The sequence below is a fragment of the Natrix helvetica genome, assembly GCF_964273705.1.
Source record: "Natrix helvetica genome assembly, contig: HAP1_SCAFFOLD_410, whole genome shotgun sequence".
In the NCBI taxonomy this organism is placed as follows: Eukaryota; Metazoa; Chordata; class Lepidosauria; order Squamata; family Natricidae; genus Natrix; species Natrix helvetica.
In genome coordinates, this window is record NW_028113375.1 from 5,593 (window position 1) to 18,052 (window position 12,460).

At 45.3% G+C, this 12,460-nt stretch overlaps 1 protein-coding gene across 1 annotated transcript; it reads right to left on the reverse strand.

The window, feature by feature from the left end:
* Window positions 1-589: 589 nt before the first annotated feature.
* On the reverse strand, window positions 590-12,440 carry LOC309382413 (rho GTPase-activating protein 30-like; the record flags this gene model as incomplete). Its single annotated transcript, XM_081971934.1, has 5 exons — window positions 12,324-12,440; window positions 9,790-9,917; window positions 6,779-6,938; window positions 3,747-3,847; window positions 590-667 (listed from the first exon to the last, which is right to left on the reverse strand). Coding segments are annotated over exons 1-5 (559 nt in total), but the record flags the coding sequence as incomplete, so codon positions are not given.
* Window positions 12,441-12,460: the final 20 nt, after the last annotated feature.

The window sequence follows — 12,460 nt, forward strand, 5'->3', positions numbered from 1 at the left end:
TTACATATTAGGCAGGAGTCTTAGCCACTAAGCCACAGGCTTTCCTCCTTATCAGCTGAGCCAGGGAAATAGGTATATATTTGTGTTACAGCTGATAAGGAGGAAATCCTGTGGCTTAGTGGCTAAGACTCCTGCCTAATATGTAATACAGCCCAGGTTCAAATCCCAGTAAGGGTATGGCTAGCTGATGAGAGCTAAATAGCTTGAAATGGATCTATACTAGCCTCCCTTTATTTATTTATCAGCACAAATACAACACAAATATAAAAAGGCAACATTAAAAATAAAAATATGGTTTTCTGCCTGGACGGTTTTCTGTAATGAGCCGAAGGACAGAAAGAGGGAGTAGTGAGCTCCCTCCCATATTTGGGCATACCAGGGGTTGTAACACAAATACACACACACACACACACACACACACATGATAGATAGATAGATAATGATAGATAGATAGATAATGATAGATAGATAGATAGATAGATAGATAGATAGATAGATAGATAGATAGATAGATAGATAGATAGATGGATAGAGTGAATAGGATCGTAGAATATTTTTTCTGCAGATTTTTGCTGATTTCTGGACTTACTGTCATCGACAGATAACATGCAGCTGAGGGAGTCCATGCTTTTGGCTGGGCGTAGGCGCATCTTACCCAGTTTGTAATCTGGAACAGAAAAGGCAGGATTGAACTATAATGTTGATGGCTAACCTTTTCCGGGCCGAGTGACCAAAGCATCCCCCCAAAATGCAATATGCGTGTGGCCCTCGCAATGCATGTGCACCCCATGACACCCCTACCCCCCCGCATGCACGTGTGGGGGCCCCACCTCCATGCATGTGCTGCGAAGACCCGAAGACCAGCTGGCTGGTGGGAGGCACGTGCATGCGCGGCAGAGCTAAACTGGGGCGACGGCTCTCGTGCCATAGATTTGTCATCATGGAACTATATCGACAAGTATTTCCTCAATCTCAAATGTTTCTGTTAGGAATGCCGATTTTAATTTTCTTACAAAAACACCCGGGAAAATTCTGGTAATCCTCAACTGATGAATGGTCGCTTAAAGAGCATTCAAACTTGCGATGGACTGGAAAAAAAATAGAACTGGTTCATACTGGGTAGACATAAAGATTTCAACTTTAGTTACCGTATTTTTCACAATATAAGAAGCACCGAAGTATAAGGCGCACCAAGGTTTTGAAGAGGCATTTTTTTTAAAAAAAGTAAGTAGGTAGATAAAGGGATAGAGAGGGAGAGAAAGAGAGAGAAATACAATAGGTAGGGAGGGAGAGAGAGAGAGTAGTTAGGGAGGGAGATAAAGGGATAGAGAGAGAAATAGAGAGATAGATAGATAGAAATACAGTAGGTAGGTAGGGAGAGAGAGAGTAGTTAGGGAGGTAGATAAAGGGATAGAGAGAGAAATGGAGAGAGAGAGAGAGAGATAGAAATACAGTAGATAGGTAGGGGGAGAGAGAGAGTAGATAGGTACTGTAGGTAGGTAGATAAAGGGATAGAGCGAGGAATAGAGAGATAGAGATAGAAATACAGTAGGTAGGTAGGGGGAGAGAGAGGGTAGGTAGGTAGGTAGGTAGGTAGATAAAGGGATAGAGAGAGAAATAGAGAGAGATAGAGAGATAGAAAAAAACAATAGGTAGGTAAGGAGAGAGAGAGAGAGTAGTTAGGGAGGTAGGTAGATAAAGGGATAGAGAGAGAAATAGAGAGAGAGAGAGAGATAGAAATACAGTAGGTAGGTATGGGGAGAGAGAGAGTAGATAGGTACTGTAGGTAGGTAGATAAAGGGATAGAGCGAGGAATAGAGAGATAGAGATAGAAATACAGTAGGTAAGTAGGGGGGGAGAGAGGGTAGGTAGGAAGAGGGATAGAGAGAAATAGAAAGAGCGAGAGAGAGAAATACAGTAGGTAGGTAGTTAGGTAGGTAGATGTTTCCAGGTGTATTTATCCATGTGCTGGAGAAGGAAACCGCTGACAATCTGCAGCACCTGAGACTTCCTTTCTGCTGGGGCAGCACTTGATCAGTCTAATTCTCATCAATCAGTTAAAGAGCTTTCCAAAAGGAAAACAAAAAGTATTTGCACTCTGCAAACCTCCCAAAAACGGCCCCATTTTTTTAATAAAAAAAGGCATGAGTAGCCTTGGGAGGGCTTGCAGAGGGCTCCTGGGGGAGGGGCAAAACCGAGCAATAAAACGGCATGTTTTTCACAAAAACAGGGCCGTTTTTTGTCAAAAAAATTGCACAGCCTTATGGAGGCTTATAGGTTCTGCTGGTGGCAGGTTTTTTTTTAAAAAATGGCCCGCTTTTCGCTCCTTTCTGTCCTCCCCAGCCCCCAGGAGCACCCTGAAAGCTTCCTACAGCAGGGGTGTCCAAACTTGGGAACTTTAAGACTTGTGGACTTCAACTCCCAGTATTCCCCAGCCAGCCGGCTGGGGAATTCTGGGAGTTGAAGTCCAGAAGTCTTAAAGTTCCCAAGTTTGGACACCCCTGTCCTACAGGCTCTGCAGGGCCATTTTGGTGAAGGGGGCGGGGTTTCAGGAGGCAAAAAAAATGCTGTATCTGATGTATAAGACGCACCCAGATTTTCAGCCTCTTTTTTGAGGGAAAAAGGTGCGTCTTATACTCTGAAAAATACGGTACCTGAAAACCGATGATAATGTGGGAAATATGCCTCCTGAATATGCAAATTGTGTGTTAACAAGATCAGCCTATCATGGGATGACATGAAGTGTTATACGGTACATGTCAAGCTAGTGAAAATGCTTCTTGCGAGTTCCGGGGGGGTGCGGGTGGGGGATGAGCAGCCAAGCAAGCATGCCAGGATCTGACATCTGCCTCTAACCTGCAGTTTACTCGTGAGCAAGTTTACTCATGAGCAGGGTGCTCGGCAGCCAGCCACGCCCACAAAATAAGCCACACCCACAGAACCGGTAGTAAAAAAGAGGTGAAACCCATCCCTGCCCCATCATGGTGGCTTTTCCCAAGCCTCACACTGGGGAAGGGGGAACTACCTGTGTTGTTTCTCCACAACATGGGAGGCAGGGGGGCGAGCGACATTTTAGCAACTGGCTCTCTGCCCAGTTGCTGGGTGGGTGTGGCCTATTTGTGTGTGTGTGTTTTCCCTTCCCAGGCTCCGGGGGTTCCTTTGAGCCTCCGGGAGGGCGAAAATGGGCCTCCCCTGGTCTGCAGAGACCAGAAAAGGGCCCAGACTTCTGGTACGCCCATTTTTCGCCTTTCCAGAGCCTCTGCGTGGGCCCCACACTTCCCTGGCATCCAAAATGGACCCCATGGAGATTCCTGGGAGGGGCTGGGTGGGATGGGCGGGGCCAGCCAGTCCTTGCAACTACCGGTTCGGCCAGGAGTGGGGTCTGGCTGGCTTTACTGCCTGTTCGCTTGTGCGCGCCCATGCACAGTTCAATTAAAATTGTTTATGTCCATGCGCAGAACTTACAAAACAAGATGGTGGCACCAATGACGCTGACCGGGGAACCGGTTTGGGGGTGTGGCAGGCCTGGGTCGCTGCCGATTCCAGCAATCCAGGCCTCCATACCGCTACCGCTTCAGCCAAACTGGAAGGAACCCACCTCTGGGTTCGGGAAACCAGATTACAATTAACATCCGGTTTGCCTTAACTGGTCCAAAGCTGCTGAATCCCACCCCTGTGTGTGGTGCAGATTGCTCTGCTCGATGCATGCATGGATTTTGTCTGGGCGAGGACCAGCTGCCTCTTACCTTTCTCTTCCGCCTTATTCAACTTGCGTTTGGAGTCGTGGCTGGATCGTCCTAGGTTGAAGAAGGACCTCCATTTCTTGGCCTTGACAGACCCTTTTCTTCTGAAAAGAGGCGGGATTCAGGTTACAAAGGAGGCTGAGGGGGAAAGCCGGGCATTTAGAGGAAGCTGGTGAGGCTGCCCCCAGGGACCCTTGGAGGTCTTCTAGTCCCAACGCACTGCCTGTGGAAGGAGGTCCTACGCATTCCAGGCATTATTTCAGCTTCATGAGATGGAAGGGAGGGAGGAAGAAAAGAAAGACAAGTTGGAAAACATGAAAGGAGAGAGGGAGAGAGGGAGGAAGGAAGGAAGGGAAGATAGAGTGGAAGAAAGGAAAAGGAGGAGAGGGAGAGGGAGGGAGAAAGAAAGGAAGGGAGGGAGGGAGGATGGAAGGAAAGACAGGTTGGAAAAAAGGAAAGGAGGACGGAAGAAAAGACAAGTTGGGAAAAAGAAAAAAAGGAAGGGAGGGAAAAAGGAAGGAAGGAAAGAGTTTGGAAAAAAGGAGAGGAGGGAGGAAGGGAGGGAGGAAGAAAAGAAGGACAGGTTGGAAAAAAGAAAAAAGAGGAAGGAAGGAAGAAAGAAAGAAAAGAAAGACAAGTTGGAGAGAAGAAAAAGAGGGAGGGGGGAGGAGGAAGGAAGGAAGGAGAGAAATAGAGGGGGGAAGAGAGGAAGGAAGGATTACATACCAGTTCAAAATTGGGAAAGGAGAATGCCAAGATCATACACAGGTGGCGTTAGATTGGGAAACCACAAGTGGGAACAATCCAGACGAAGGTTGGGTCTGACAGCAGATCTTTTATAGGGAGCTGTCAGACCCTTCGACCAATAGGATTAAACCTCTGTTCCTGCCGGAACAGAGGACCTTGGTGGAAACCAATGTAGTTAGAACAAGTATCTAACAGGTGGCAAATACATTTAACAATAAAACAAAGAAATTGCTCCTTAGATATTTGCCTCCATCGTGCCTTGAGAAAAACTAGACTAGAAACTCCAAATGTTGGAATTCAAATCACTTAAGCTGCTGCCAGGGAAGGTGGCGGACCTTAGTGGACAGCAGGAAGGTAAGGAGCTGCATTGCCAAATGGCAATTCACCTGGCTGAGGGCGAGGAGGGAAGTGGTGATGCAAGGACCAACCTCGTGGCCTTGCGAAGAGCTGTTAGGTTGCCTGGGTGGCCTTTTGTCCAAAATGAGCTTAGAACCTGGCGCTGATCATGGCTGGAGCAGTTAACAGTTATATGGACAATGGTGATGGTGGGGGGCTGACTGTCAACCATGGTGCCAGGATGAGAGGTGGAAGCTCAGCCTAAATGTGGTGGGTGAGCAGGAGGTTAAGGCTGACCCTCCTAGGAGAGGGGATGGATCGACACCCCTGGGGATCCCTCCCCCCTTTTTTAAAAAAAAGTTTTTTTAAAATTTTTATTTTTCCATAACCACTCTTACATCATTAATCTTACAGTGTGTCATCTGGGTGCAATCTTTGTGTCACCATATTTAAATGTATTAAATCAGTTACACCATTTTAAATCTATTTTTAATCTTACCTTTACCTTTCCATTTTAATTGCCTTTTAATTCAACTCCTCTGCTATAATTCTACGTTCTTTTCCAAATTATTCTTTCTGTTTCTTTTTGTCTTTATTCATTTTTTAGCCAGGGATAAAAACATCCCCAGAGCTTATAATTCTCTGCTTCTTCCTTATCTTTCATTGCCAACGTTAATCTGTTCATTTCTGCACAGTCAGATGTTTTTTTTAAATTCCCTCTCCCTCTGAGGGAGTTTTTTTCCATTTTCCAATTTTGTGCAAATACAATTCTAGCGGCAGTTATTCCATGAATAATTAAATATACATTTTCTTTACTATATTTCTCTGGTAAAATACCCAACAAAAACAGTTCCAGCTTTAAATCACTAGTATTTTTTGGCCTCTGCACACGTCCGTCCCAAATGATAATACGATCCTGGCGTCTGGTGACACTTCCAACAGTTGGTTCGTTTATCTTTAAACATTTTTTGCCAATCTTTCTGGTGACATATACCATCTATGAAACATTTGATACAAATTTCTCTTTATACGATGTTGCCATTGTTAATTTATAATTCCTTTCCCATAATTGCTGCCTCTTCTCAAGTTCTATCGTATATCCAATTTTTTTTGCCCATGCTATCATTGTTTCTTTTACTTCTTCTTCTAACTCAGGGGTGTCCAAACTTGGGAACTTTAAGACTTGTGGACTTCAACTCCCAGAATTCCCCAGCCAGCAGAGGCTGGGGAATTCTGGGAGTTGAAGTCCACAAGTCTTAAAGTTGCCAAGTTTGGACACCCCTGTCCTAAGCCGAGGTCTCCCTCTACTGAAAGAAACATTTCCAATATAGATCACCCCAACTTGATCCCCTGGGGACGTAAAAATCCTTATTCCTTTGCTTGAAAAAACAATTATTGGAGGTTTTAACTGTCATGGGTTCTTGTGTGAAAGAACTTACCACGAAGTAAATAATTATATAATTTTTAATCATTTGCTCTTCTGTTCCTGTGAGTATTTCATCCAATTCTGTCAACTCCAAATTGAAATCATAAAGCTTTGCATCTTTTTCATCTCTCGATTGTATTTGCAACTTTGCATACCAAACCGTATCTATCCCTTGTTCTTCTGACTCTTGTTTCCTTTTTAATTCTCCCTTTTCTGATAAAATGTCTTGATATCTAATGATATAATCTAATGCACCTAGTCATCTTTGTGAGCTATCGACATTTTAGTTTACAAAATTTATTGTATTCTTTTAAATTCCTTTGGCCTTGGTTGACTTATCTTTGGACATTTCTGCCAATCTTTCTGGGGATCCCTCCCCTTGCAAATTAGACAAAACCAGGGTGGTCCTCCAAGGCTTCTCTAGATGTTTGCTACAGTAGGACCATCGTTGAGAAGAGACCTGGGTTAGGAGAAACTGCTCTTCCCTTGGAGGGAGCCGAAGAAGACAGAAGAGATAGACGCTTACTTGCTTTCGTCGAGATCGATGATGGTGTGGTAGGGTCTCATCTGGGGAGGCCCATCCCCCTGGTTCAGCATCGTGGGCACATTGTAGGGCGTGTAATACTCAGGTAGGACCACTGGTGACATAGCTAGCATGGATCTCCTGATGGCCTCACGGGTGCCACCTAGGAATGATGACAAAGAAGATCTGGATTTAGGTACACTTATACAGGATAACAGAGTTGGAAGGGACCTTGGAGGTCTTCTAGTCCGCCCCCCTTTGCTCAAGCAGGAGACCTTTATACAATAACAGAGTTGGAAGGCACCTTGGAGGTCATCTAGTCTAACCCCCTTGCTCAAGCAGGAGACCCTTACAGAATAACAGAGTTGGAAGGCACCTTGGAGGTCATCTAGTCCAGCCCCCTTTGCTCAAGCAGGAGACCCTTACAGAATAACAGAGTTGGAAGGCACCTTGGAGGTCATCTAGTCCAGCCCCCTTTGCTGAAGCAGGAGACCCTTACAGGATAACAGAGTTGGAAGGGACCTTGGAGGTCTTCTAGTCCAGCCCCCTTTGCTCAAGCAGGAGACCTTTATAGAATAACAGAGTTGGAAGGCACCTTGGAGGTCATCTAGTCCAGCCCCCTTTGCTCAAGCAGGAGACCCTTACAGAATAACAGAGTTGGAAGGCACCTTGGAGGTCATCTAGTCCAAACCCCTGTTTAAGCTGAAGATTTAAGGTTTAGGGTTTTAAGCCATCATTCTGTACAAATGGCTGTCCAGTCTCTTCTTTAAAATCTCCAGTGATGAAGCCCCCACAACTCCTGGAAGGAAACCATTCCATTAATTTCTCCACCTGTCAGGAAATTTCCCCTTAGTTTTAGGTTGCTTCTCTCCTTGATTAGTTTCCACCTGTTGCTTCTTGTCCTGCCTTCAGAGGCTTTGGAGATTAGCTTGACCTCTTCTTCTTTGCAGCAGCCCCTCAAATATTGGAAGACTGCTCTCATGTCCCCCCCCCCAATCCTTCTCTTAGTTAGACTAGAAATATTTATCACCTTTAGTACATCTAGCACCCTCAACTGTTCATCCTATAGCCAACACCTTAGGACAGGGGTGTCCAAACTTGGGAACTTTAAGACTTGTGGACTTCAACTCCCAGAATCCCCCAGCCAGCCATGCTGGCTGGAGGATTCTGGGAGTTGAAGTCCACAAGTCTTAAAGTTCCCAAGTTTGGACACCCCTGCCTTAGAAGATAGGCTCAGGCTCCAGATGGATCTTGACAGACTTGGACAGTGAGTCCTAATTAACAAAATGAAATTCAAGGTAGAGAAAAGTCAAGTCCTACACTTAGGCAAGAAAAACCCAAAGTACACATATAGAGACTGGGTCAAACCAGGCTTAATAGCAGTGACTGGGAGAGGCATCTTGGAGTCTTAGTGGACAACCAGCTAAATAGGAGCCAGCAGCCAAAAACCCCAATGGAATCCTAAATTGCATCAACAGAGGGATACGATCAAGATCAAGGGAGGTACTAATACCACTCTATGAAGCCTTAGTAAGGCCGCACCTAGAGTCCTGCATCCAGGTTTGGTCACCTGACTATAAAGAAAGAGGTTGAGACTCCAGAAAGAGTGCAGAGAAGAGCAACCAGGATGATGAGGGATTGGAGGGTAAAACATCCGATGGACGGTTGCAGGAACTGGGCATGGCTGGTCTAGGGAAGAAAAGGACCAGGGGAGGCAGGAGAGCATCTTCCAATATTTGAGGGGCTGCCCCAGAGAGGAGGAAGGGAGTCAAGCTATTCTCCAAAGCCCCTGAAGGCCAGAGAAGGAAGAATGGATGAAAACTGATCAAGGAGAGATTCAACCTGGAAATAAGGAGGAATTTCCTGACAGGGAGAACATGGAGCAGAAGTTGCCTTTGGAAGTTGTGGGAGCTTCATCCCTGGAGGCTTTCAAGAAGAGACTGAACTGCCCTCTGTCAGAAAGGGTGTAGGACCTCCTGCTTGGCTGGGGGGGTTGGACTAGATGGCCTTTAAGGTCCCTTCCAACTCTGTTAATCTGTATCTGTATGATCTAGGCTCCAGACCATTATCCAATTTATTGCTCTTCTCTGCAATATCTTCTTGAAAGCCTCATGATGATTAAAATCCGAGGGTGATCTTATAAAGCCGTACTAACCCTTTCCATGATCTTGATAACTACCCCTCTGTTGAGGCAGCCTAGGATGGCATTGGGTTTTTTTGGCTGCTGGCTCCTATTTAGCTGGTTGCCCACTAAGACTCCAAGATGCCTCTCCCAGTCACTGCATTTAACCCTTCTTTCATGCAGTCTATATGTCTACTTTTCATTTTTCTTGCCTAAGTGTAGGACTTTACTTTTCTCTACGCTGAATTTCATTTTGTTAGCTAGGGCCCAGGGTTCAAGTCTGTCCAGATCCATCTCGATCTTGAGCCTATCATCTAGGGTGTTGGCTATAGGATGAACAGTTGAGGGTACTAGATGTGTCTAGTCTAACTAAGGGAAGGACTAGGGGGGACATGATAGCAGTATTCCAGTATTTGAGGGGCTGCCACAGAGAGAAGGGGGAGTCAATGTATTCCTCAAAGCCCCTGAAGGCAGGACAAGAAGCAAGCGGCTCAAACAGACGATGGACGGTTGCAGGAACTGGGCCTGGCTGGTCTAGGGAAGAGAAGGACCAGGGGAGGCAGGATAGCAGTCTTCCAATATTTGAGGGGCTGCCACAGAGAGGAGGAAGGGGGTCAAGCTATTCTCCAAAGCACCCAAAGGCCAGAGAAGGAAGAATGGATGGAAACTGACCAAGGAGAGATTCAACCTGGAGATAAGGAGAACTTTCCTGACAGTTGGAGCAATTAATCAGTGGATGGACTTGTCTCCAGAAGTTGTGGGTGCTCCATCACTGGAGATTTTAAAGAAGAGATTGGCGAGCCATTTTGTACAGAATGATATGGGGTCTTTTAATCCCCCCCCCTTTCTCTGACATTGCAAGGACGTTGTGGGGAAGAGCCAAAGGACTCACCGCACAGGGGAGCATTTCCAAATATCTGTTCCACGTGGGTCAGGATGAATTCCACCACTATGGACTGGATCCGGACCTCCATGAAGGCTGCAGTGCCATTAAAACCAGAAGCTTCTATGTCCTTGGACCTGGGAAGGAGCAGAGAAGAAATGGAGGCATCGGGAGAAGAAGATCAAAGGGACAAAGGAAACCCCCCTTCTCTTCTTTTTTTTAAAAATAATTTTTATCCAACGTTTTTTAAACATTAAAATCACAATTGCACTTTTACAGCTTTATGTTATCGTCATTTTCTTTTCCTGCTTTCAAATTTTCCATTCTAAGGCCTCTTGTTTTATACACATACCTCCTTATTTCATAGTCACTCATTTATATTATATATACAACATTTACACCTGTTACTCTTTAAATGTATACCATTTCCTTTTATTATATTTTCTATGTATTCATTTGTGCATTGATTTTACATCTCTTTTCAAGCCAATTATACCACCTATTCCATGTCTTGCAATACTGTTTCCTCTCTATTCCTTAGTTCCATTGTGAATTTATCCATTTCCGTGCATTTAGCACCTTTTTAAAAATAATCTCTGTGTCTGAGGGAGCGTTTTTTTGTTTCCAATTTTGGCCGAATGTAATTCTGGCTGCAATAATAATGTGAAGCATAATATATTGAATTTATTCATCTTTTCTTTTATTATTCCTAGAAGGAATAATATCATATCATTTTTTGTTCCATTATTTCCTCCAACCATTTTTGGATTTTTTTCCCCAGTACTCCCTAGCTTTGGGACATGTCCACCACATGTGGTAGAAGGTCCCTTGTTGATGATTGCATTTCCAGCAATTTATAAATGCCACCTATAAAACATTTTGTAGTTATTCTCCTTATATGCGGCCGACATCGTCAATTTGTATTTCCTTTTGTTCTTATTAGCTTCATCTTCATCCAGGCTTAGCTGCAGAGAAGCCTTGATTTATGACCCTTTGTTTAATGATTGTTCACAGTTACGACGGGGCTGCAAAAGAGACCTATGACTGTTATGTCCATGGAGCTTCTCTGTCATCCAGGTTGTCCCAAAGGTGTTTTTTTTTTTCAAGAGGCAACTGCACTTTCCTGATTTTTCTTTGAAGAAGTTTCACTTCTCATCCAAGAAGCTTCTTCAGCTCTGATTGGATGGTCAATTCTCATCCAAGAAGCTGAAGAAATGTCTTCAAAGAAAAAAACAAGAATTTCCAGTTGCCTCTTGAAAAAAAAACACCTTTGGGACTTCCTGCAGTTATGACTCTTGCGTAAAGTTCAAAGGTTCATAAAATTGGTCACGATTCACTCAATGACCGTATCACTTAACGATAGATATCTCAACTGTGATCCTATGCTGGGAGGCAGAGGCAGATTCCCCCCACCCCCCTTGTGCTAATCATGCTAAACTGAAACTGAAACTGAAACAGGCTGTTTGCTGCAAGGAGGCAAATTGCTGGGAGGCAGAGACAGTTTTTTTTTTCTTGTGCTAATCAGGCTAAACTGAAACCGAAACACACTGTTTGCTGTTTACTGCAAGGAGGCAAATTCTTGGGAGGCAGAGATAGATTTATTTTTCTTGTTTTCCTCCCCAAAAGCTAGGTGCGTCTTATACTCCGAAAAATACAGTACTTCAAAACCACAAAAACCAAGGATTTTGGTTCCACCTGGGATGGTCACAGATGAAATATTTGGACTGAAATAAATAAGCATAGCAGGAAAGCATGTATTCAAGATGGGCAGTGATTAACATTTCTATGAATTTATACACATCATCCATGTTCTTTTAATGACCCCGTAATCCCTTGTGGGGGTGGAGTCTGGGCAACTGAATGGAGCTAGCAGAGGGTTTTACTGGCTGGATGCCCTTCCTGTTGCCAATGAGGAGTTCGCAGCAGATAGTTTCTCAGTGTGCCCAGAGAGAAAAATATCAGTCTCTACCTAGGATTGAATTCACAGCCTCCTGATTGTGAGGTGAGAGCTCCACCTCTAGGCCACCAACCTCTCTATGTATTTATAGGTATGGTGAAGGTATATACATATCAGAGGTGGGTTCCTACAGGTTCGCACTGGGTCGGTAGAACTGGTTCGTCAAATCTACCAAACCGATTAGAAGAGGTTCCACTGGTGGACGCGGAAGTAAGTTCTGGAACGCCTGCCCCGGCCCTCTCGCTCGCTCGCCCTGCCCATTCCCTCGCAGCTCGCTCGCTCCACCGCCCCTCCGCACTAAACTAGCCCAGCCCACCGCTCACTGATAGGCTGGAGTCGACCCGCCCACCTCTAATACTTGTTTCAAAGCACGGCGGGTCCTCCCTTCATTTCGTTTTGTTGCGCTTCGTCTTCCAGCAACTTGCTCCTTCCCTCAGGTAAGCAACTAAGTGCGAGGAGGGGCGGCGGGGGCGGCGGGAGGATAACTTATGCCAGCTCATGGCTTTCGCGAGGGAAGGCCTTCAGGCTTGGCCCCCCCACGCAAAAGGACCCCAAGGGGGTCCAGATCGGAAGCCGCCTCTCTTACCTGAGCAGGTTGGGGGCCCAGACGATGGCCAGATTCCGGGCGTGCATGTTGGTCTGGGAACTGAACGATGCCATGTGGACCAGGTGCTTCATGAGGAATTCCAGGGTTCTGGTGGCAAATGGGATTCCGAAGAAGAG